Here is a 27,149-nt window from a genome sequence, read left to right as displayed (position 1 = left end):
GCAGTGCAATGGTTCCGTACATTTAACAGTAACCAAATGTATTTTTTAAAAGTAATGAATGCAAAAATCACGGTATGGATTTTTGTTCATATCACGGTGTATTTCCGTTACCAGTACAATGTTTAGTACATTTAACAGTGACAAACTGATTCTTTTACGAATAATAAATGCAATAAATACAGGGCTGGCTGTTGAATGTACGATGCATTTTACCTCCATTGGCAGCGCAATGGTCCGTATATTTAACAGTAACCAAATGTATTTTTTAAAGTAATAAATGCAAAAATCACGGTATGGTTTTTTGTTCATATTACGGTGTATTTCCGTTACCAGTACAATGTTTAGTACATTTAACAGTGACAAACTGATGTTTTTACGAATAATAAATGCAAAAAATACAGGGCTGGCTGTTGAATGTACGATGCGTTTTACCTCCATTGGCAGCGCAATGGTCCGTACATTTAACAGTAACCAAATGTATTTTAAAAAAGTAATAAATGCAAAAATCACGGTATGGATTTTTTTTCATATTACGGTGTATTTCCGTTACCAGTACAATGTTTAGTACATTTAACAGTGACAAACTGAATATTTTACGAATAATAAATGCAAAAAATGCGGGGCTGGCTGTTGAATATATGATGCATTTTACCTCCATTGGCAGTGCAATGGTCCGTACATTTAACAGTAACCAAATGTATTGTTTAAAAGTAATGAATGCAAAAATCACGGTATGGATTTTTCTTTCATATTACGGTGTATTTCCGTTATCAGTACAATGTTTAGTACATTTAACAGTGACAAAATGTATTTTATACAAGAAATACATGCACAAATTATTGTTTTGGCTGATATATATATTTACGGTGTTTCACTGTCAGATAAACTGAATATAACCGATTTACAATTTACGGTCTCTTACTGTTGTGATTTAACAGTTTTTCACTGTAAAATTCACTGACTTTTCTTACAGTGTGTATGATCATGAGGACACAATGCACACAAAAGTGTACTATATGAAACACAATTGATGCAAAATGGCTACATGCTGGTGGAGCCTGAGGGTGGATCTTGAGCTAATTCTTTTTATTTTTAGTTAAGGAAAAATAATTATTCCATGAATTAAGATAAAATATGAAGTGAAATTATCAAACTCACTATGCAAGTACATTTAGCATTGTTTATCCACCCACTCCCACAGACAGTCAGACAGATGCCAGCAGAGTCAGCAGCAACACAGAGACAGAGTTCCCTTCAGCTGTGTTTGAAAGCCAGCGGAATTATGAGAGAGGCTCAAAAGAGAGAGGCGAAGAGGTTCAACATTAATATGAATGCCATTTGTTAAGTGTTCAAAACGCTGGGCAGGAACAAGCTGGTAAAAAAGGGAACCGTACAGATGTTTTATTTATTACTATTATAGATAAATATATCAGTATCGTATCGTATTTGTGGTATTGTATCGAATTCTGGTATCGTATCGTAAGTATCTGGTATCATGATACTTATGGCAGGTATCGTATCGAAGTCATAATTTTGGTATCGTGACAACCCTACTATGTATACTATACTTGATAGACTCAATGTTCATCATTAAAAGAAAGTTTAATTGAATCACACTTAAAGAACCAAACCTTTTTTTAAAAATAATTTTTAGGAAAACATTTCAGATCATTTGGTATTTTTCAATATATTTTTCTAATAATAATATTATATTTTCTGATCCGCTCTGAAGAATCTGGATCAATACTGATCAATGATTTTAAATGTCTTTACAGTGACAGGATTTTCACAAAATGTCTGTTTACAAAAGAAGATGAAACCAAAATGAAAGCCACTCATGTTCATGATGAAAATAATTATTCATTGTGTATCGATCTAAGAAACTCTGTGTGTTGTTTTGTGTGTTTGCAGTCTGTCATGGTGTGACATCACAGAGGAAGGCTGTTCTTCTCTGGGCTCAGCTCTGAAGTCAAACCCCTCCCATCTGAGAAAACTGGATCTGAGCTACAACAACCTGAAGGATTCAGGAGTGAAGCTGCTGAGTGGTTTTCTGGAGAGTCCACATTGTAGACTGGAGACTCTGAGGTGGGTTCACTGTCTGCTGCTAGTGCAGCACCTTCATGTTTCATCAATAACTCTATTTGATTTATCTACGTATAGATCCATAAAGTGATATATTTTCTGGTAATATGTTCCACTTCACATCAGCTGCCTCGTTTTACTATTAACTATTAAAGTAATATTTAAAAAAAACATTTCTGATACAAACTTTTTTCAAAACATTTAGCTTTTCTTTTACATTGTTTTATACAAAAGAAGATGAAACCAAAATGAAAGCCACTCATGTTCATGATGAAAATAATTATTCATTGTGTGTCGATATAAGAAACTCTGTGTGTTGTTTTGTGTGTTTGCAGTCTGTCACAGTGTAAGATCACAGAGGAAGGCTGTTCTTCTCTGGTCTCAGCTCTGAAGTCAAACCCCTCCCATCTGAGAGAACTGGATCTGAGTCACAACAACCTGAAGGATTCAGACGTGAAGCTGCTGTCTGATCTTGTGAAGAGTCCACATTGTAGACTGGAGACTCTGAGGTCAGTAGAGGGTTGGAGTCAGTCCATGCTGGTTTCAGCAGTATTGTACCAAACACAGATCCACGAGCTTCAGGATTGGACGAGAGAGAGAGAGAGAGAGAGAGAGAGAGCAGTCAGCCAATCAGATGAGTCAGAAGCTTGTTGTGTTTGAGTCGATGTGTTGTTGTTCACGTCTACAGGAAGTGAAGCTTGTTAACAGCTGACGGCATCATCAGATGTTTAGAGACAGTGGTCCTCATTCATCACACTATCAAACTATTGATCAGTTCATCTTTGTCACAGCTCTGAGATCAGTCTGACTGAAGCCTGCACATCACTGCTCTCACTTCATAGAACCAGCGTTACATGTAGCCAATCATCAGTCATGGCTGAAATAACCACTAGTGCTGCTTTGTACAAGTTGAGGAAGTCCCAGATATCTGAAACCAAACTCCATCATGTGTGGTTCATAACATCATCTGGAGGCTGTATTCACTGTATCTATCCAGACACTCGTCGGCTGGTTTACTACAGCTGTATGAACCCAAAATAAACAGATTCAGCTGTGATTTAAGTTCAACAAACATTCAAAGGATGCTGAAATAACTATATAATGATGTTGATTTGTAAAAGATTTGTTGTCCTGGAGGTCTTTAACTCCCACCTCTGGAAGAACTTCTCACACATCCCGAGGGAGGTTGGGGACATGGAATCCGAATGGACCATGTTCAAAGCCTCTATTGTGGACGCGGCCGCTAGGAGCTGTGGCCGGAAGGTCATCGGTGCCTGTCGTGGCGGCAACCCGGTGGTGGACACCGGAGGTGAGGGAAGCCGTCAAGCTGAAGAAGGAGACCTTCAAGGCCTGGTTGGCCCAGGGGTCTCCCGAAGCAGCTGACAGGTACCGGCAGGCCAGAAGGGCTGCAGCTGCGGTGGTCGCGAATGCTAAAACTCGGGCATGGGAGGAGTTCGGGGAGGCCATGGAGAAGGACTTTCGGTTGGCCTCAAGGAGGTTCTGGCAAACCATCCGACGGCTCAGGAAGGGAAAGCAGGGCTTACCCCAGGCTGTTCTCAGCAGGGGGGGGGAACTGCTGACCCGGACAGGGGACATCGTCGAGCGGTGGAAAGAGCACTTTGAGGAACTCTTAAACCCGACCAACATGTCCTCTGCAGAGGAGGCAGCGCCTGAAGATCTAGGGGGAGGCTCACCCATATCCCTGGCAGAGGCCGCTGAGGTAGTCAAAAAGCTCCTCGGTGGCAAGGCGCCAGGGGTGGATGAGATCCGCCCTGAGATGCTGAAAGCGCTGGACATAGTTGGGCTGTCCTGGCTGACACGCCTCTTCAATGTCGCATGGGGGTCGGGATCAGTGCCCATGGACTGGCAGACCGGGGTGGTGGTTCCCATTTTCAAAAAGGGGGACCGGAGAGTGTGCTCGAACTACCGGGGTATCACACTACTCAGCCTCCCGGGGAAGGCTTATGCCAGGGTGCTGGAAAGGAGGCTCCGACCGTTTGTCGAACCTCAGATTCAAGAGGAGCAATGCGGATTCCGTCCCGGCCGTGGAACAGTGGACCAGCTCTTTACCCTCGCAAGACTACTGGAGGGGTTCTGGGAGTTTGCCCAACCAGTCTACATGTGTTTTGTGGACTTGGAGAAGGCCTTCGACCGGGTCCCTCGGGGGTTCTTGTGGGGGGTGCTGCGGGAGTATGGGGTGCCGGACCCATTACAATGGGCGATCCGGTCTCTGTACGACTGCAGTAGGAGCTGTGTCCGCATTCTCGGCAATAAGTCAGACACGTTCCCGGTGGGTGTTGGCCTCCGCCAGGGCTGCCCTTTGTCTCCGGTCCTGTTCGTGACTTTCATGGACAGGATATCTAGGCGCAGCCGGGGGGAGGAGAACGTCAGGCTCGGGGGTCTCGGGATCGCCTCTCTGCTGTTTGCAGATGATGTGGTCCTGTTAGCCTCCTCGGATCGTGACCTCCAGCATTCACTGGGGCGGTTTGCAGCCGAGTGTGAAGCGGCGGGGATGAGAGTTAGCACCTCCAAATCTGAGGCCATGGTGCTCTACCGGAAACCGGTGGATTGCTCCCTCCAGGTGGGGACGGAGTGCCTACCTCAAGCGAAGGAGTTCAAGTATCTCGGGGTCTTGTTCACGAGTGAGGGTAAGATGGAGCGGGAGATCGACAGACGGATCGGTGCGGCTGCAGCAGTAAAGCAGGCGCTGCACCGGACCGTCTTGGTGAAGAGGGAGCTGAGCCGGAAGGCAAAGCTCTCAATTTACCACTCGGTCTACGTTCCTACCCTCACCTATGGTCACGAACTCTGGGTCGTGACCGAAAGGACAAGGTCGCGGCTACAAGCGGCCGAAATGAGCTTCCTCCGTAGGGTGGCCGGGCTCAGCCTTAGAGATAGGGTAAGGAGCTCGGTCATCAGGAGGGAGCTTGGAGTCGAGCCGCTACTCCTTCGCGTCGAAAGGAGTCAGCTGAGGTGGTTCGGGCATCTAATTAGGATGCCTCCTGGACGCCTCCCACTGGAGGTTTTCCAGGCACGTCCAACTGGGAAGAGACCCCGGGGAAGACCCAGAACACGCTGGAGGGATTACATCTCCCAGCTGGCCTGGGAACGCCTCGGGATCCCCCAGAATGAGCTGGAACATGTTGCCGGTGAGAGGGAAGTCTGGGTCAGCCTGCTTGGCCTGTTGCCACCGCGACCCGACCCCGGATAAGCGGAGGAAAATGGATGGATGGATGGATTTGTAAAAAGTCTGAATTCATGCTTTGTCAGGTCTGTTCACAAGATGACAAGCAAACAACTGTTAAAATGGTTGTTTTCTGAATGGAGTCTGGATCAATAGATGCTAGGCTATGCTAACATTGTAGCTGCTCCATCATCTAGGCGTAAATAGGTCAGCGTGGTTATTGTTTGTACCATAGACAGTCTGTGGTTCATACTCATACATTCATACACATAGTTTGGTCTCTGTATGAGGTATCGTAGAGCTCTGGGTGAACACAGACGGATTCAATATGTTTATCCTCTATTTCTGATTCAACAGCGTCAGGACGTCAGTGATGAAGGAGGAGAATCTCAACGCTGAAAGGCTTTAACGACACAGCCTCACGTGTATCTCTTTCTCCATTGGAAATATTTAAATTTGCATCGCGTCTTTTGCATCATTGGCTCAAATTTACGTCTATTAGTGACTTTGCGTTTACTTTGTATGTAATCGCGTCACATGAAAAATCCACTTGCCGTTTGTTGTGAACGCAGCATAACAGGGTTAAATCCATCTTTACAGTGAGCAGTGAACACCTCTCTGGTTCTGCAGTCATGATGCGTTCAGGACTCTCAGCACTTTATTTCAGTGGAACCTGCAGAGTCAACAGACTGGAGGCCCAAAGTGTCTGCAGGTGTGTGAGCCTGGAGCTCAGTGTAGGTTAACATGAGAGCTGAGAGGAAGCTGCTCTTTCTACTGGATGTGCTGCGTCACTGACTGACGGCTGATGAAGAGAGTCTCTGTAAACACTCATTCATCTCTTCTCTTGTCTTCTTCTCTCATCAGATGGAAGTGGGTTTAAGCTGAGTCCTGATGATCCAGAGAGCAGCTGGAGACTGGAGACTGCTCCACCACCTCCACCTGGATTTTATTTAGTGTACCAAACACTAGAAGACTTTAAAAAGACTAAAGTCTGACACCCTCTCACATATACAGACATTGGGCCTCATATCACAACAGATTTACTCTTATTTAGGGCCCGAGGACCTTTTGAAATTCTACTGATTATTTTTGTTAGGGTTCATATTTGTTGTCTGCTGCTTCAGCTCAAACTCCCATGAGCTGGAATGAGGTAGAAAAATGAAACTTGGAACAATAACTGGAAATGATGTTCATGTGCTTCTCAAGACATATAACTCTGATCGGCCACATGGTGGCGCTGTAATTAACGTCCCAAAATGCGATTTTTGAAAAGCCACGCCCCTCACACCAGAAGTCATTGACTGGATATTTGATTTGTTTCATGATAATGTTCAACCACATTTGTAATACGATTGTGAAAACGCTCAATAGGGGCACCACCAGTAGTAATGTTGTTCACGGTGCTTTCAGCTATTTTAAGTACGTAGTAAAGTTAAACACTGTCACTAAAATTCTGTTAAAATACGTTCACTATACAGTGTATAGTGAACGTGTTTTACCATCATTTTGAACAGAATTCAACTGTGTTCACAGAGTCACAGGGTTAAAGAACTCCTACTCACAAAAAGAGGTTTTATTCTGAGCAGCAGGAGACTTGACTCTGTAATGTTGGTGTAGCCCCGCCCACCTATTAACTCATATAAAAGGATCGCCTACTGACCAATCAGAGCTCAGTACGTGGAATGTTAGGAAATATTGAACCAATAAGAAGAAGTTAAGTCATAAAAGTAACTCAGTTCAAACTGCTTAATGCAGAAAGAACAGCTGGCAATAAATCACAGACTGTGTGAATGATGAAGTGAACAGATTCATAACATCACTGTCTCATGTAGAGCACAACATCTACTACATGTGTGTATTCTGTTACATTAATGTGCTGCAGATGTATTCTGATGACACGAATGACAATATTTGAGTCTTATTCTTTCAGTTGTAACCCCGGCGCTGTGAAGCAGACTTGGCTTCTTGATGCATTTAAGTTTTATTCTCCTCTGTTGGCCAGCATTCGTTGGGTTTTAAAGAAGAGCTTCTCTTGTATTTTGAAGGTTGTACTGTCTGCATTCAAAACATTTACATCGAAATTGATGCAGAAAAACCTAAAAATATCGACTATTTTATTCCACATTTTTATTTCTATTTTGAAAAAATATCGTGTGTGTGTGTGTGTGTGTGTGCGTGTGTGCGTGTGCGTGTGTGTGTGTGGAGGCTGAAAAGATACATTTGTAATATAAAAATTATTGATTTTGAAATTTCAACCTTGAGCTTTCCTTTAATAATGAATCGGGTAAAAAAAAAAAATCTACATTTGCTGACCATGTTGGTAATTAATGGCAAATGGAATTTATGAATAAATAACTTTGAGTTGAACATGTTGACAATGACTGATTTATTAATCTAAAATAATATAAAACTGAGAGCAAAACTTTGAAAAAAGTTTTGGTTATTCTGACGAAGAAAATGACCAGTGGCCTACTTTATACAAACACACACACACACACACACACACGTTTTGTAATGATTGTATGTTGACAGTTAAACCTGCTATCATAGAGCATCTAACGGAAAATAAATCTTACGGTTGTCAGTGTTGCACACAGGTTGCTTCTACCTGCATAACAATACAGTAATTTACCGTTAAATGCTTTTAAGTGGGACAACTCGCATGGAACATATTTATTTAAATGAACACAAATCATAAATCTCACATTATTCCCCTCATAAAGGAAAAGGAGAGCTCGTGAAAGGAGACAGATCTAATCCACCAAACCACTTGAGACACAGCAGCAGCTGAAGCACAAATTAAACATAATTAAACTCACAAAACGATCCTGAGCTCAGCAGTCTGAAGACTCATAAATCAGGTCACTTGTTTTTGATGTTTCCCATGAAGACAATACTACAGGTCATTAAATATATGAATACAACAGTCATGTGTCCACCAATCACCTTGAACTAGACACCAACACGAGTCAACAACACGCTTTCAAACAACTGAAGAATCAGCTAATACTAAGATATTAATGTTAATATATAATTATCAACAATACTGACAGCTGATCCGCCGTCATCAGAAACAGACGTCGCTACACGTGACGATACAGAGGAAAGGACGTCTCATGTCTGTTAAACATATTTCCTCGTTTCCTCTCTCCTCGCATGGTTTCCTTGTGTCTCTCCATGCATCCCTGGTGGGAGGGACTAGGACACAAGGAAAGGACGCAAGTGAGGGAAACGGGGATGCAATTAAGAGACTTGGGATGTACCCCATGTCACACAAACACCCAGCAGACGGATCCCCCTCTTCCTCTTCCTCTTCATCACAACCTCAGCACAGTGAATCCCATGAGAGCTCCCCCTACAGGTCCCTCATGGTAGCAAATGTCAAGTCAACTCTTTCATCCTCCTGCACCCCATTGAGCTCTCATAAACAGGACGGAGGAACCCATTCCTATAACCTCTAGATTTGATCAACAGATAAGTTTCTCCAGAGAATAATATCCTCACATCCACCGCGTGTATAAGAGCTTAATGTCATGTCTTTAATGTTGCTGCTGCTTCATTAAATCTTTCTGAGCTGAGCTGATCTTCATCTCTTTAGATGGTTAGTTAGCATCATCTAGTGGACAGAGAGGAGAACTACATCACCTCACCTGTGATGTGTCTGATTGGCTCGCTGTGAGGACGTGTTATAAAGGAAAGGAAGGACTCAGTGAACACTTGACTTGATTTAAGAAAGCATAACACACATTACAATAACCGTCTCCAACACTCAACAACACAACATGAGTCAGCTACAGGTGAGGGAGAGGAATGAGGAAATACAAACACCTCTGATAGGCTGACATCTACCACCTGTTGGACAGGTTTTGACGTCACACTGGTTTTATTTTAGACTTGGACTCTGAAGTGATGAGGGTGTGACGGCGTCCTCAGATCAAATGGACACAGACACCAGGACTGACAGGAGGACATGAGCAGCTTCTTCTCTCCAGTGTTTCCTCCACACATGAAGGTGGAACGTGTCTGTAAACTGACCTGAAGTGAGTTCAGCAGGTGAGAATCCTACCAGAGGAATCTGTACATGTTTGATCATCAGGATCACTTTGATCTCTTTGTGTTGTTTCTCTGTTTAACTGGAGAATAGAACGATGTTTCAAAAGATAGATTTGTTATTTGCAGTAGAATTCCTCTCTGAGATAAAGAACAATGATTTTTAGAAATATAATGTTCATGTTTCTCAAGTAGTTTCAACAGAAGTTTGTAATCTGAGTGTCTGAACTGGTCTGACAGGTTGGATCAACCTGAGTTTTTTAAAACTGTTAATTAACACTGAATGTTCACAACACAACCTGTCACAGGGTGTGGTGGAGGACTCAAATGCAGGCCAGACAGAGTAGCGTGAAGCAGGTATTTAATGAAGAATTAAATCAACACAGGACACAACAGGGGATCCACGGACAAGACAGGAGACGAGGGGGAAAATCCAGCAGAATGAGGCAGGGCAGGCAGACGGGAAAACCGGGAACAAGACGAGCCAAACGGGCGGGTAGACATGAAAATGATCTGGCAAAGAGTGACTGAGAGGCAGGAGTTTATATAGTGTCTAGAACAGGTGAAGGGAGTTGTGCTGATGAGGAGGGAGTGGCTGACAGGTAGAGTGAGGAGGGTGTGGAGCTACACAAAGACACACACAGAAGGCAAAGCCTAATTGGGACACAACCATCTTAACAACCCTGACACACACTTGGTTTCACTAGTGGAGTCCTGTTTGCTCAGTTCATGTCTCAACTGTCCCAGAGGACAAAACCTGTCCTAGAGGACCTGTGTGATGGTGTAGTAACAGTGGAAATGCTATAATACCCTGTAAAATGTATGTAATAGACTGTAAATAAGTCACAACATGTTAGCCGTCTTATGATCCTCCTGTTGTACCTCAGAAAACATCCACAGGCCTGTAATTAATCCTCACATGTGCATTACGCAATCAATCAATCTCCTTCATACTCTCCTGAGAGAAACTCATTCCTATACGCATCACTTCCTGTCACAGACCCTCTGCAGCACGCTCTATGTCAAACCCCTCTGGTGCTAACCACAACTATTTACTTACAGTCCCTCTGAACCTCTGCTACCTCCTGCTCCTGACTATCAGCCGCTTCATTTGGGACTTTTAAACATCACATCTCTAAATAATGAGTCGTTTTTATCTCAGTTTACTTCATTTGAACATCTTGATTTTATAGTAAACTCTAAAGATCCAGTGATCATTGTAATAATCTACAGACCGTCCAGGCCTAACAGTGTTGTTATCAGAGTCACTGTCCCATGTTACATCAGCTGCTGTCACTTATTGTCTGATGAACAGCAGGACAACCTCGGACTACCTCTGAAACCACAGGCACCACTTTCTTCTGTCACTCATCAAGTGTGTTTATGTCTCATTCCATTTATTGAATTAAACTAGCAAAAGCTTCTCTACTTTTTAATTCAGTGTTCTATGTCTCATCTTGAACTCTTCAGTATTTGTTATAATTAAAATAAATAATCAGATGTGAGCATTCTGACTGCATCAAAGACTTTAACTCTTTGAGCGCTGCAGCGCGGTGGTAAAGCCCCCTGAGGTGAACTTGTGCTCTGTGACTTTGAGCTCCATCATTTAAATAGACTGAACACGATGCACACTGCTGATCCACTGATATGCATGTAGAGAGCGTGTCTAAGAGCTTAATGTCATGTCTCTAATGACACTGCTACAGGATCAGATCCAACATCCAGACTGTCTCCAGTGTCTCATGTGAGCTGCACTTTGTATTTGAAACAGGAGCACTGAGTTTGATCCGGGTCCTTCAGTTTGATGGTCTGTTGGTGATAACATGAGATGTTCACATGTTTCTTCTACTTCTTCGTCGTCATGTGATCTTCTGCTTATTTGACGGCTTCACACTGATTCTTTTGACTGTAAACTTTTAGAAGCTGCTGCTCAGAAATGTTACAACATGTAGGTTATAAATCATTATAGAAGAATGTGATTGATGAACATTTTTCACCAAATCTTCATTCAAAATAACACTTTTATAAATAAATACATGTAAACGTCACATTGTGTCTCATCAGTGAGACATGCATGTGATCCAAGTTGCTGCTGCTTCATTAAATCTTTCTGAGCTGAGCTGATCTTTATCTCTTTAGATGGTTAGTTAGCATCATCTAGTGGACAGAGAGGAGAACTACATCACCTCACCTGTGATGTGTCTGATTGGCTCGCTGTGAGGACGTGTTATAAAGGAAAGGAAGGACTCAGTGAACACTTGACTTGATTTAAGAAAGCATAACACACATTACAATAACCGTCTCCAACACTCAACAACACAACATGAGTCAGCTACAGGTGAGGGAGAGGAAATACAAACACCTCTGATAGGCTGACATCTACCACCTGTTGGACAGGTTTTGACGTCACACTGGTTTTATTTTAGACTTGGACTCTGAAGTGATGAGGGTGAGACGGCGTCCTCAGATCAAATGGACACAGACACCAGGACTGACAGGAGGACATGAGCAGCTTCTTCTCTCCAGTGTTTCCTCCACACATGAAGGTGGAACGTGTCTGTAAACTGACCTGAAGTGAGTTCAGCAGGTGAGAATCCTACCAGAGGAATCTGTACATGTTTGATCATCAGGATCACTTTGATCTCTTTGTGTTGTTTCTCTGTTTAACTGGACGGTAGAAATGGTTCTTGATGCTGATTGGCTGATCATTTATTTTTGCTTTTAGGTGGAAATATTGTCTAAAGTCTTTATTTAAGTTAAAAGACAGTGATTTGATAATGATGTGCATGTATTAGAAAAAGCACTAACGCCTAGAACCAACTTGAGTTTGACTCACTGATGAAATATGCGTCTGAACGGGTTTGACAGCTTTTGTACAGAGTTTGTGTTCAGTGATGTCTTGTAGTGATGAATGACTGCATGTTGTTGTGTTTGTGTGAAGGTGTGGACTATGAGTCAGTGTGAGGACAGAGAGGAGGGGGTCCCTCCCTCTAAAACCGCTCCGTGTGGGGAACATGACAGCCAGACCAAAGCTCAGAGGTGAGATGAGGATCTCTAACTGTCCAGGACACATCACTCCACCATCATTGTTCACCCTCTAAGCTCTGTGTGTTGTGTTGAACAGACCAGACTCTTCTGAACATGGACCTGGACCTGGATCCAGCTGTGTGTCCATGAACTCTCCTCTTGCTTTTAAAAGAAAACTTCCTTCAGAGACTCAGTGAGTTAAGATATTGTACATCACTGTCTGCGAGTGTTCATTCTAGCTGATGAACTCTCGCATATTTTCCATCTTTGAGAAGAATGTGAACTGGCTTTTTTAAAGTTCTTTATTCTTCTTTCAATCAGGTTCAAGAAGCAGAACTCAGACTCTCCTGAACCCAGCTGTGTGAGCTTGAAGAGCGAACGGTCTATAAGTCCCCCTCTTAATTTCAAAGATGCTCAGCCGATAACAGAATGGAGCTTAATAAGGTATGGAAAGCATCTGTGATACTTTTACTCCTGCATGCTTAGGATGTTTTGAAAATCATTTTTAATTTTTTTAACTTTTAACTGGTCCTGAACCAGTCTCAGTTTAGTCCTGATCCTCTATCAGATCTCCATCAGTAAACGAGACCATCAGAGAGAAGATGGTTTGTTTCTATAGAGTTATTCTTAATGCTCGTCATCGGAGCCACCGGGTCGGATTCTGGTGAACTCAGATGAAATCATGAAGGTTCACCAGAAACTCCTTCAGCTCAGACTCCAGCAGAGACCGGTCCACCATGGACAAACCCAGATCTTCCAGCAGAGACCGGTCCACCGTGGACAGACCCAGATCCGGCTTCACCTGCAGCCTTGGACCTGCAGTCTGGAGCTCCGGAGGGAGGAGGAGAGCTCAGCTCCCGGCAGCAGCAGCAGCGTCTCCTCCTCCTCCTCCTCCAGGAGCAGAGCTTCTCCTCTCTGGGAGCCAACACCGACACCACGCTGCTGGAGACCCAGGACGTATTGCTGGACCCGCTGGAGGGAAGGGAGGCACGGGAGAACCAGAACCAGAACTGAGAGGGGCAGACTGTCAGACCCTGCTGCAGTAAAATGAGAGGTTTTCTAAAGGGACTATGGTGCTCAGAAACACTACCACTTTAGTCCACAGGGACCGCCAGAAACAACACAAAGTCAAAGTTCCTTGTAGTAACTTTAAGAGTAGAACTGCTTTTTTCTGTAACAGCATCCTGAAGCAATCAGGGATCTTAACTCCTCATTAGTTCAGTCTATGAACTCAACTTAAACTGTGTCCTTTAGTGGGTCTCTGAATGCATCAAACGCTTGTGTTTTGTATTTGTATTGTTTGTCACATTTTGTCTTCCCCGAGCAAACACCAAGACAAATTATTAAATCGTAAACTAAAAGAAACACTTTTCTGGAATTTCCTGTGAAGATGTTTGCTGAACATGTGCACTTATCAGAACTGTTTCTATCAGTGTCGACCAGCAGAGAGCAGACTCTGAACCCAGCTGTGTGTCCACGAACAGTGACCGGTCCAGTACTGTCCCTCGGGGGTTCCTACATGGACATCAGTCCAATAAACAAGGGTAAACTTTTCAACCGAAAGAAACATTTTTCTCTTATTTCATTTGAAGAATTTACTGTTGTATGTCAGTGAGGAATCATCTATACAGACAAAATATTAAGCAGTCTAAAATAACGCCTCTCTCTATGTAAGTCTTTATTTTTCTGGTTTCTCATAATATGACACAGAATTACTCTGTTGTCATTAAGTCTAAACCCTTTTTCTCTACAGACTTCAGCTTCAGAGATCAAATGTTCCCAGTAGTCTGCATTTCCAGAAGCCTCAAGCAAACTCCGATTCAGTGTTTAAGGTGTGTACATTTGAACTCTGAATGCAGAGCATATTAATTGTATGTTTTGTACATAAAAAAAACCCACCTCCATTTCCTCTGTATACCTTGAGCATGTGACACTGAACGTCTAACCACTGCTGATGTGCAGGTTTGCACCTTGTATGGCAACCTCTGCCATCAGTGTGCAGGGCCTAAAACAGGCTTGTTGTGATCTCTAAAAACAAACTTGACGGGAGAATGTGTGCATCTCTACGGGACATTTGACCCACGTGAGAGGCATGTTATTATAAATCCACTTTATCATTAACATTCAAACCAGCAGTTATATGTGTGCTTGTGCTAGTGAGCCATAACTATTTCAATTATCAGAGCTATAAGTCAACTCAAATCAAATTCCGCTCAGTATTTCATCAGTGCTGTCTGCATTGAAGAGGGCCAGACTATTGACTATTAAATGAAGTACACTTTTAGTTTGTGTAGAGTTTTAGTTTGTAAAATCACTGCAGTGAAAACTGTATTTATTTATTCATGGTTTATTGGATAGGGACGGATACAGTATACTGTACTCAGACAACCTGAAAACAGATATCAATACAACTATTAAAGCTCACTGGAAACACATGTGACAGAACAACCACCGCCATTTCCTTTGTGGAAGGCAACTTGGGTAGAGGAATAGTGCACCATCTTTGAAAATCTGTCAACAGAAAAAAATTGCTATTTTATCTTCGGAGGGAGGTAGGCGAACGACGAAGTCCAGGCAAATGAAACTATGTCTTTGGGGCACACCGAGCAAGCAGCAACATATTTACCCTCCTTGTGAATATATTGCTCCTTGCTCATACTGTTGTTTGTGATCTTCCGGGAAAGGGTCACGTGAGAGGGGCGTGACACGCTCAGTGTAAACGTAGCAAAGCATATGCGTTTTCAAATGGAAACGTAGTAGTGTGGACTTGGCCTCAGGCTTTGACAAAAAATAACGTGGAAATAAATAACGGTTCTTTTTTGCACAGTGGACAATCTTTCAAAGGGAACAACTACAATGTGTGTCACATTACGTCGCTGTCAGGCGCCTTTCTCTGCAGGTGGCTAATCATGACTTGCAGACCCCCGCCCTCGGTAAACTGTCAATGGATGAATCCAAAAAAAGAAAAGTCACGGAGGAAAATGGAGAGTTTAATTCTGCGTGGACGTCTTCATTTGCTTTCACTGCCAACGATGCTGACTTACCTGTATGCTTGATATGTGGCGAGAAATTTGCAAACAATACAATGTAATGTTGAAAGACACTTCCAGAACAAGCACACAGCATATTCTGAAAAGTATCACGCTGGAGATGAGCGAAAAAGAGCGATTTATCAACTACTGCAGCAAACTGAGCAAGTTTTTGTTATAACAGGTAAAATAGCAATAAAATGTCAAGAATTGTTTTTATTCTTGTTCTATAAATTCAGAAATACAACAAACTATAGTTTTTGTATAAATAATATGACTATATATAACACTTTATAAGCTGTGATATCAAATAGCTTTTGCGGCTCCAGACAAATTTTATTTGGTGGAAAATAAGTCAAAATGGCTCTTTGGATAGAAAAGGTTGCCGACCCCTGAACTAAGAAGACGCACACTGTAATTAAAACCTATTTTACAGTGAGACCTAGACAAGACAAGACAGGGTCAAATAGCAGCATCCAACACATGACAGGACAACAGTATGAGGACACATTAGACCATGAAGCAGTGTATGAGATCGCGTTAGACCATGATGCATTAAAAGTGACCCATTTACCAGAGTACGACGGATAGAGGGAATTAGCAGAAAGCTATGAATAGTATTTATCTAGAAGAACGCAATGAATAACAAATGAATAAAAAAGTAGAATACATCAGGAAACAACAGGAGGACATCTTGCAACGCCAAATCAGGCCAAGCTGTAAAGTGGGACCGGCCAATGGGTCATTCCCCACTTCTTACACACCTACTCCTGCCGGCCTTGCTCGGACTGCACACATCTTTGAACTCTGCCTGTTTTTTTGTGTGATCCTACTATACACTTGAAGAGATTTGTGACTTAATCTATTGTGACACTATTACCGGGACAAATCTGCCCTCAGACAGACAAGCAAATGGCAAAGTACTAAAGACCCCTTATGTGTTAGTTCTGCTACAGAAGTTGCCTACAGGACATTTTCTCCATGATGACGCACTCAAGTGGTTTCAGTCCTACTTTTCAGGCAGAACTGAATATGTCTCACTGGGAAGATGCAAGTCCAGACTGGTCCCTGTCTCCTGTGGTGTTCTGCAAGGTTCGGTCCTCGGCCCCATCCTCTTCATTACTTACATGCTCCCCCTCGGTCGTGTCATCAGCAGACATAGGATGTCTTTCCACTGTTATGCTGACGACACACAGCTCTACATCAAAGCTGCCCCAAGCCCCTCTGCAGCCATGTCATGTCTCACCGCCTGTCTTGAGGAGATAAAGGCGTGGAGGAGCAACAACTTTCTCCAGTTAAACAGTAGCAAAACCGAAGCCCTCCTTGTTGACACTCCACACCAGGTTCAGTCATCCTCCATAACTCATCTCACCTTCGACGGTCAGGTCATCACCCTCTCCTCCAAAGTCACTAATCTGGGAGTTAGGTTTGACCCTTACCTGACCTTTAATGACCATATAAAACACCTGTGCAAAACCTCCTTTTATCATCTCAAGAACATCTCCAAACTCCGCCCACTTTAACCCTGTCAGATGCAGAGAAGCTCGTCCACGCCTTTATCTCCTCAAGACTGGACTACTGTAACTCACTCTTCACTGGGATCACTGGCAAGAACATCCAGAAGCTGCAATACATCCAAAACAGCGCTGCCAGGATCCTGATGAGAGTGCGGAAGTATGAGCACATAACACCCACTCTGCACTCACTACACTGGCTCCCTGTCTCATTCCGGATTGACTACAAAGTCCTACTACTCACACATCAATGCATAAATGGACATGCACCTCCCTACCTACAAGAACTCATTACTCCCCAAATCTCCACCCGCACCCTCAGATCTTCAAACAGCTCACTCCTCCGGGTCCCCAACACCAAGCTCCGCACCATGGGCAACCGGGCCTTTGGCTCGGCAGCTCAACGCCTATGGAACAGTCTCCCTGAACACCTAAGGGCAACACAGACACTGGTCTCTTTTAAGACTGGCCTAAAAACCTTTTTATTCAGGAAGGCGTTTCTGACCTTGTGCTAAATCACTGTTTCTTTTGTGTTTCTGTTCATTCACTGTTTTATTATGCTTATGTTTACTAGTTATTTTATTATAGTTTGTTTTAACTATGTTTTAACTATGTACTGGCTCTGTGGCACTCTGAGATTTTCTGAATGGAAAGTGTGTTAAAATGCATTATTATTATTATTATTAAGGTGAAAACAATACCAGCCACACACTGAGGCGAAATATAATAGAATATAACATTTAAAAAAATGACTATCGATGACTTGAATGATTGTGACCAGAAAGACGTGAATGTAATGTCGAGCTCGGCTATGACCAGAAAAAACGGTTATCAGAGGACAGTGAGCAGCGACGTAGCTGTGAAGCAAAAACTCCACCACCAGTTATATGCATGTGTATATAAAATCTGAGCAAGGCACATATACAGAGCGAGCACTTTCCCTGCCACGTGAAAGATTGCAATGATGACTTGTGTGCCCGCTAACTGCGTGATACTATCACATGAACCATGAAGAGGAATGCTGAATGCTGACGACTGATTGAGGCATGAGAGTGAGGCGTTTGTGTTTCGGTTGCTGGCCCCAGACACGAGAGCTTCTGCGGTCAGATATCTCACACAATGCAGATTATATCAAAGTAGAGGGAAGACGGAGTCTGAGAACCACTGACCCTCAAAAGCCCATGGATAGACATGAGTCCCAACTTCAGAGTCAAAAGAAATATGATGGCAAAACATGGAAGAGTTTTTCCGCTATGCCAACTGAGCATGCTTGTTGAGGTTTGTGATGAGGTCAGCAATGACCAGGGTACTTTGTTTGAATGAGGCCGGCGTGATCTTTCTTATGGACGTCATGATCTGCGCTGCTATGGATAACTTCTGACCATGTCATGAATGGCCGTGCCTTTTGGCATTAAGTACTCCCTTTGCTTGATTGAAAATTAAACCATAAACATAATAAAACTTCACAATGCACTCAAGTTAAAAGTCCCAAACAACTTGTAGTAATGTAGCATAAGTGACATACAATGGAGACGGCTACACTAAGGTACGGATGAGAACCTTAAGAGTTATGACAATTTCTGCAACTTTCATCGAAGTGAGCATGTAACACTGCAAACGCAGGATATTCTAATACCCTGAGGAAACAGAGGGGTTAAATACGTCTTTAATATCTCTGCTTCAAAAGAGCCTTTTGAACCTTTGTAGTAGAGGTAGGTTAATTGAGGCCCGCCAACAACTAAAGCAAGTAAAAAAAGCAACTAAAAACTATTGTCAAAGCAGCCTGACAATATTTATCTGATTGAGAAGACGGTCCGGATGCGACACGCTAATTCAAGTCTTAACCTTGATCGATGAGCAGCTTGAAGTGAAATGAATGAGGCCGCTGCCACAAGGAGGCAGAAGTTTAAGGATGTTCGTCCCTGAGGCCCGTGTGGATAGTTTGCTGGATTTGGCCAGAGACTGCATGGTGCCGATCAGGTTGTTACCTGCACAGAGTGACCCGGAGTAACCGGTGAGATTCCCAGGCAGGGAAACGAGAGGAAGATGTTTTCTCCGCTGCTGATGAACTGACCTGACTGAACTTACACTAGAGCTTCATATAAAGCTTCATCATTTCTCAGACTGTTTGTCTGGCAACATGAGGTGTCCAGTTTGTGTTGTGTTTCTTAGGTCTTGATGTGTTAAGTTAAAAAAGTTAAGTATTCCCATGAGGAAGGAGTTTTATTTGTTTTAGTTACCAAATCCAGATGAAAGATTACAGTTAGAAACTGAAAGCTACACGGTCAAACTAGAAACGTATCAATGCTCTGAATGAACCACAACACACCAGTTAGCAATAGTCTTTCAGTACATGACGGACAGATGTGATGTTATTTTCTGTTGGTTTACATTTAAATATGTTTCTGTTTCAGCTGCTTGAAGAAAACATTGTCACTTTTGTGAAGAATGAGTTAAGGAAGTTCCAAAATGTTCTGAGTCCAGATTACCCAGAATGCCATGATAATGAGGTGTTGGACGGTGAGGAGGAAGAGCAAAAGAGGAGCAGCAGGGAGGCAATTCTGAAGATCACACTAAACTTCCTGAGGAGAATGAAGCAGGAGGAGCTGGCTGACTGTCTGCAGAGCAGTAAGATGATTTTAAAAACTTTAAAATTAAATAGAAGACAACCACTCACTAATTACATTCTATGATTTCTTTTTTATTTCAGGTACTAGTGCTGTACTGTGCAAAAGTAAACTCAAATCTAACCTGAAGAATAAGTTCCAGAGTGTGTTTGAGGGAATCGCTAAAGCAGGAAACAAAACCCTTCTGAATGAGATCTACACAGAGCTCTACATCACAGAGGGAGGGACTGCAGAGGTCAATGATGAACATGAGGTCAGACAGATTGAAACAGCATCCAGCAAACCAGACAGACCAGAAACAACCATCAGACAAGAAGACATCTTTAAAGCCTCACCTGGAGGAGAGGAACCAATCAGAACAGTGATGACAAAGGGAGTGGCTGGCATTGGGAAAACAGTCTTAACACAGAAGTTCACTCTGGACTGGGCTGAAGGCAAAGCCAACCAGGACATACAGTTCATCTTTCCATTCACTTTCAGAGAGCTGAATGTGGTGAAAGAGAAAAAGTACAGCTTGGTGGAACTTGTTCATCACTTCTTCAGTGAAACCAAAGAAGCAGGAATCTACAGCTTTGAAGAGTTCCTGGTTCTGTTCATCTTTGACGGTCTGGATGAGTTTCGACTTCCTCTGGAGCTCAACACTGAGATCCTGACTGATGTTACAGAGTCCACCTCAGTAGATGTGCTGCTGACAAACCTCATCAGGGGGAAACTGCTTCCCTCTGCTCGCCTCTGGATAACCACACGACCTGCAGCAGCCAATCAGATCCCTATTGAGTATGTTGGCATGGTGACAGAGGTCAGAGGGTTCACTGACCCACAGAAGGAGGAGTACTTCAGGAAGAGATTCAGTGATGAGGAGCAGGCCAGCAGGATCATCTCCCACATCAAGACCTCACAAAGCATCCACATCATGTGCCACATCCCAGTCTTCTGCTGGATCACTGTTGGAGTTCTGGAGAAGGTGTTGAAGACCAGAGAGGGAGGAGAGCTGCCCAAGACCCTGACTGAGATGTACATCCACTTCCTGGTGGCTCAGTCCAAACTGAATAAGGTCAAGTATGATGGAGGAGCTGAGACAGATCCACACTGGAGTCCAGAGAGCAGGGAGATGACTGAGTCTCTGGGAAAACTGGCTTTTGATCAGCTGCAGAAAGGCAACCTGATCTTCTATGAATCCGACCTGACAGAGTGTGGCATCGATATCACAGCAGCCTCGGTGTACTCAGGAGTGTTCACACAGATCTTTAAGGAGGAGTGTGGACTGTACCAGGACAAGGTGTTCTGCTTCGTCCATCTGAGTGTTCAGGAGTTTCTGGCTGCTCTTCATGTCCATCTGACCTTCATCAACTCTGGTTTCAATCTGATGGAAAAAAAACAACCAAGAACCCGTTGGTCTAAAGTGTTGAGAGCAAAACCTAAGCTAACACATCTCTACCAGAGTGCTGTGGACAAGGCCTTACAGAGTCCAAATGGACACCTGGACTTGTTCCTCCGCTTCCTCCTGGGTCTTTCACTGGAGACCAATCAGAAACTCCTACGAGGTCTGCTGACACAGACAGGAAGTAGCTCACAGACCAATCAGGACACAGTCCAGTACATCAAGAAGAAGATCAGTGAGAATGTGTCTCCAGAGAAAAGCATCAATCTGTTCCACTGTCTGAATGAACTGAATGCTGTTTCTCTAGTGGAGGAGATCCAACAGTCCCTGAGTTCAGGACGTCTCTCCACAGATAAACTGTCTCCTGCTCAGTGGTCAGCTCTGGTCTTCATCTTACTGTCATCACAAAAACATCTGGACGTGTTTGACCTGAAAAAATACTCTGCTTCAGAGGAGGCTCTTCTGAGGCTGCTGCCAGTGGTCAAAGCCTCCAACAAAGCTCTGTAGGCAGATACACTACGGATACATTACCATTACTAAATGTGTTTGATATTTTACTTTGATTCAACATTTTGTTTGTATTAATCCCTGTTCCTCCCCTAGGCTGAGTGGCTGTAACCTCTCACAGAGAAGCTGTGGAGCTCTGTCCTCAGTCCTCAGCTCCCAGTCCTCTAGTCTGAAAGACCTGGACCTGAGTTACAACAACCTGCAGGACTCAGGAGTGAAGCTGCTCTCTGCTGGACTGGCAAGTCCGAACTGTACACTTGAAACTCTCAGGTCAGGATCAGGTGATTTACGACAAAGATGACGAAGTGGTCTAAGTGTCGGATCTACTAAGTTCATGGTGGTGTTTCCAAAATGTTACTGTGGGATAACAATGTCTACTAGTGTCTCTGCTAATATGCTGTTACGTTCCCCTTTTTGGCATCTAAGGGATGCGGGGAGTAACGGTGTTTATTTCCCGGGGAAAGAGACTGAGCAATGATGACGGTTTAACAAAAAGAGTATTTATTGTAAAAAGGCTAGCTGCTTGCACGGCAGCAAAAGAAAACTACTTCCTTATAGAAAGAAAGCGACACTATATATATACACACACACACACACACACACACACACACACACACACACACACACACACACACACACACACACACACACACACACACACACACACACACACACACACACACACACACACACACACACACACACACACACAACAGCCCACATGGCTGGAACAAAGGTGCAACACACACGCAGCTCCACCACTACGCGTTGCCCAAGGGTTGTCAGCTGACACGCACAGCCTCACTACTGTAGTCTGCCCCCAAGAGGTTGTCCTTCAGGAGCTCTTCTCCTCTTATCCACCGCTGATCGCGATTGTCCGCAGCCGCGTCCAATCAGCCGCTGCAGCTTGCATCCGGGACAGAGGGTGGCACTCGAAAAGACAGAGACAAAACAGAGGGAGAGCACAAGCACAACACGGCACGTAACATATGCGTTTGGAAATAATGGTGTAAACTGAAAGCTGAACTGGTCACTATCCTGCTCGGGATTAAAGTGTTGGATGACTTGTCCAACCAACATGAACATCCTTTTGGCCCACCTGCTTTCAGGGAACCAGGACGGTTTAAGTCGTGCTTTTAGTTTGTTAGAGCGATCTACTACACTGGAATAACTTATTTTACTGTAATGATGATTTTAAAATGTCTGTTTACAAAAGAAGATGAAACCAAAATGAAAGCCACTCATGTTTATGATAAAAATAATTATTCATTGTGTATCGATATAAGAAACTGTGTGTTGTTTTGTGTGTTTGCAGTCTGTCAGGCTGTAAGATCACAGAGGAAGGCTGTTCTTCTCTGGGCTCAGCTCTGAAGTCAAACCCCTCCCATCTGAGAAAACTGGATCTGAGTGGAAACAACCTGAAGGATTCAGGAGTGAAGCTGCTGAGTGGTTTTCTGGAGAGTCCACATTGTAGACTGGAGACTCTGAGGTGGGTTCACTGTCTGCTGCTAGTGCAGCACCTTCATGTTTCATTAATAACTCTATTTGATTTATCTACGTATAGATCCATAAAGTGATACATTTTCTGGTAATATGTTCCACTTCACATCAGCTGCCTCGTTGTCTGCATGTCATCCTCTACAATCATGAAATGTACAACTTGTCTGGCTTCATCCTGCTGTTGGATGGATTACTGAACAGGCCTACCGGGCACAGGCCCAGGGGCCCAAAGTGTCAGGGGCCCCCCTGACCTTTATCTAGGAAATGTCACTCAAAGAGACACAAAAAGACTACTGTGGTAGTGGGCGTGGTCTGTGTTCGGCTGCAGGGGAGAGATCTGTGGGAGTGGTTCAGGTGCCAGTGTAGCCGACTCCTTATTACTCGCGGGTCCTCAACTCAACACACCGTCTTCAGCAGTTAAGGTTTACTCAAAAGTATTTTATTTACAAACTTAAACAAAACTTCACACTGCCGTGTGCTCTCTCCTGCCGCCCGGCTCCTCAGAGCGCACACAGGCCAGTGTGCATCAATCAGTCTGACTCTCGTGGGCTGGTGTTCCTCTTCCTCTCTGTGTCTCACCGGCCACCAGAGCTCCAGCCTGCTACTGCTGAAGAGGGATGATTCGCAACCAGTTACAGCTGTGCCAATTAACCCTGGCACTGTTCCCCTGAACCACTCCCACAGATCTCTTCCCTGCAGCTGAGCACAGACCACGCCCACTACCACAACTACAAAGAGACACTAAAAGACTACAAAGAGACACTAAAAGACTACAAAGAGACACAAAAAGACTACGAAGAGACAAAAAGTTACTTGAATATACTATACTATACTTGATAAATATAATATGTATACTGTACTTGAGACTCAATGTTCATCATTAAAAAATAGTTTAATTGAATCACACTTAAAGAACCAAACCTTTTTTTGAATTTTTTGTAAAGTAACTGCTAAAGTAATTTTTTTTTAAACATTTCTGATGCTGACTTTTTTTTCAAAGCATTTGGTATTTTTCAATATATTTTATTAATAATAATATTATATTTTCTGATCCGCTCTGAAGAATCTGGATCAATACTGATCAATGATTTTAAATGTCTTTACAGTGACAGGATTTTCACAAAATGTCTGTTTACAAAAGAAGATGAAACCAAAATGAAAGCCACTCATGTTTATGATGAAAATAATTATTCATTGTGTATCGATATAAGAAACTCTGTGTGTTGTTTTGTGTGTTTGCAGTCTGTCACGCTGTGAGATCACAGAGGAAGGCTGTTCTTCTCTGGACTCAGCTCTGAAGTCAAACCCCTCCCATCTGAGAGAACTGGATCTGAGCTTCAACAACCTGAAGGATTCAGACGTGAAGCTGCTGAGTGGTTTTCTGGAGAGTCCACATTGTAGACTGGAGACTCTGAGGTGGGTTCACTGTCTGCTGCTAGTGCAGCACCTTCATGTTTCATCAATAACTCTATTTGATTTATCTACGTATAGATCCATGAAGTGATACATTTTCTGGTAATATGTTCCACTTCACATCAGCTGCCTCGTTGTCTGCATGTCATCCTCTACAATCATCAAATGTACAACTTGTCTGGCTTCATCCTGCTGTTGGATGGATTACTGAACAGGCCTACCGGGCACAGGCCCAGGGGCCCAAAGTGTCAGGGTCCCCCTGATCTTTACCTACACAATGTCACTCAAACAGACACAAAGACTACTGTGGTAGTGGGCGTGGTCTGTGCTCGGCTGCAGGGGAGAGATCTGTGGGAGTGGTTCAGGTGCCAGTGTAGCCGACTCCGTGTTACTCGCGGGTCCTCAACACACCACACCGTCTTCAGCAGTTAAGGTTTACTCAAAAGTATTTTATTTACAAACTTAAACAAAACTTCACACTGCCGTGTGCTCTCTCCTGCCGCCCGGCTCCTCAGAGCGCACACAGGCCAGTGTGCATCAATTAGTCTGACTCTCGTGGGCTGGTGTTCCTCTTCCTCTCTGTGTCTCACCGGCCACCAGAGCTCCAGCCTGCTACTGCTGACAAGGGGTACTTCTCAAGTCTCTTAATTGTCGTTTCCTCGATCCTCGCTTAAACCGGAAGTCGTTTCTTTGCTGCCATATTGACGGCCGTCCCAAAGCTCTAATGTAGCTCTGAGGAGCGAGGATGGAGGATGGAGGAGGGACCTCGGAGGAGCCATGAGCGAGGAACCAGGAGAACGGACTTCCAGGAAGTCTTTTAACGGCCGACACGCCCCCTCATTGTTCATCAGTTATGTGATTGGACGCTGCAGCCGATCGGACTGACTGACTGGAGTTTAACACCAGAGTGAAGACGGATCACAGAATAAACTCTAGTTTATATTTGATTATGTTTCTGATTCACCGTCTGGTTTAAATAAATGTTCATTGTAGTCTGAACAACAAAACGACCACAAACAACTTTCTACATTTATTGGAAAGATTTGTGTTTTCATGATCTGATATTTCCCTCAATAACTTTTATTATGAATACAATTAAAGTCAGAGAGAGCTGAGAGACTAAACACTTTTTACATCATTCCTGAGTGTTTGATGAGTTTTGTCATTTAAAACCTCTTAAGCTCGGGCCCTATTTGTAGGCCTCTGCTCGAAAATAGCATACCCACACTAAAGTGACCATAGTTCTGTAACTACAAGGTCTATTTTAATAATTTTTGTTGATATAATCAGATCACAACACTTGTGAGATTGTTCAGATGGGTAATATTGTGTATATGTTGCTGGTTAATATAGTAAATGAAGACATTACACAGCTCAAATTGAAAATAATCAGGTTCGCTGAAAAAAAAAGCACTTTTATTGATATAAGGTTGTTGAAATAATGCAGATATCTCCCTAAAAACTCTCCCAAATCATAGCACAACCGATCAGTAGTTGCTGAATAAAGGTTAAAGTGGGATAAAGTGAAGAATAAGAGGCTTTAGTAGAGAGCGGTCAAGCGAGGTCATCATTTTCGAACCATCTGTTGCAGCTCTTCCATTGTACTTTTATATACTATATAACTATATATTTCACGTTTTTTATCACTCAGATTATTCAATACATCCAAATACAGATGTTAGGAATCATTTTGAGATTCCTAGCATCATCAGAGCATCTTTCTGGCTATCATCTATAGGATTTTCTCAGTTCATGTGTGTGTATGGCGCTGTATCTCAGCCTGTCATTGGTCGATTTCAGTAAATAAGCCCTCCTTCGACGCGTCAGCGTCTCAGTTAGGCCTCTGTCGAATTTGGTGTTGATTGACAGAAGTTTCAACCAGTAAAGTTGCAAGAAGTGCCGCATCTCCCCGGGCATAAATTTCTGCTTGCAGGAAGTCTGACCGCTCGCCCATGCTGGATTGACCGCTCTTATTCTGGAAACAGCTCGGAAGTAAACAGGATGCAGTTGGCAACAATGACTCCAGCTTTGAAACAGATAATGTGCGACGTTATTGTCCTCATTTTTCATAAAACTTGGCCACATACCTACGATTTTTTTCGGCGGAGGGCAGTACGAAGGTACGTTTGACCACTCACAGCTGTCCAGTGCTCCCACGGAGCGGAAAACCGAAGTTATTTACGTGTTCGGCCACGTGTGCTAATGGGTACTCATAACGGCGATTTCTGGCCAGGATTTCATGCTTTTATGCCACGTTTTCTAGATGCTTATATGAGTAGCCTATAGTTGTGTTTGGAGTGTGTAAGAAGTTACTTATATGATAGTGTTGCCCATACGTTGCTGTTTAATCCGGAAAAAAAACTGGACCAATCCACAATATTACCGAAGAATAAGGCTATTTTCCGAACATGATTTTCAGGGGTTCTGAGCCCGAGAGCCCCCAAAATTGGGGGCGTCGTGTGCAAGACAATAATCATATTCTGGGTTATTTAATAATGACGCCACGTTCACAATTTCAAAACGTACAGACGCAAATAATTCATGAATAAGACGATATCGCATTCCGCCGGTAGAAATGGATCCTGTGCTTATAAACAGAACACAGGACACAGTTTAACAGACTACAGAGAGAAACACCTCTACAGTGGTGATTACTGTGTGTCTTTATTAGTTATTAGTATTATTAGTTACTGTTAAGTACAGTGATCATGTGAACAGACACAAACTTATCAAAAGTCTCTCCAGCTGTTAAAGCCGACTGACAGCTGATCCAGCTGTGATCAGCTGATCCTCCGTCATCAGAAACAGACGTCGCTTCACGTGACGCAACTGAGG

At 43.3% G+C, this 27,149-nt stretch overlaps 2 protein-coding genes across 2 annotated transcripts in view; one reads left to right on the top strand and one right to left on the bottom strand.

Annotated features, from left to right (window-relative positions):
• Positions 1-27,149, bottom strand: part of LOC142964701 (vesicular integral-membrane protein VIP36-like) — a 265,045-nt gene that overhangs the window by 146,315 nt on the left and 91,581 nt on the right. The window lies entirely within an intron of this gene.
• On the top strand, positions 1,871-21,401 carry LOC142964695 (protein NLRC3-like). Its single transcript, XM_076105170.1, has 11 exons — positions 1,871-2,085; positions 2,418-2,591; positions 6,131-9,319; positions 11,743-11,903; positions 12,258-12,355; positions 12,441-12,536; positions 12,665-12,787; positions 13,777-13,887; positions 14,097-14,175; positions 19,301-19,514; positions 19,597-21,401. Exons 5-11 carry the CDS (start codon positions 12,267-12,269, stop codon positions 21,399-21,401), a joined length of 2,517 nt encoding a protein of 838 aa, XP_075961285.1. The 5' UTR covers positions 1,871-2,085; positions 2,418-2,591; positions 6,131-9,319; positions 11,743-11,903; positions 12,258-12,266.

The sequence above is a fragment of the Anarhichas minor genome, unplaced genomic scaffold, assembly GCF_050575085.1.
Source record: "Anarhichas minor isolate MPS153535 unplaced genomic scaffold, ASM5057508v1 ptg000031l, whole genome shotgun sequence".
Classification (NCBI taxonomy): domain Eukaryota; kingdom Metazoa; phylum Chordata; class Actinopteri; order Perciformes; family Anarhichadidae; genus Anarhichas; species Anarhichas minor.
This window is presented reverse-complemented; position numbering and strand designations above follow the sequence as displayed.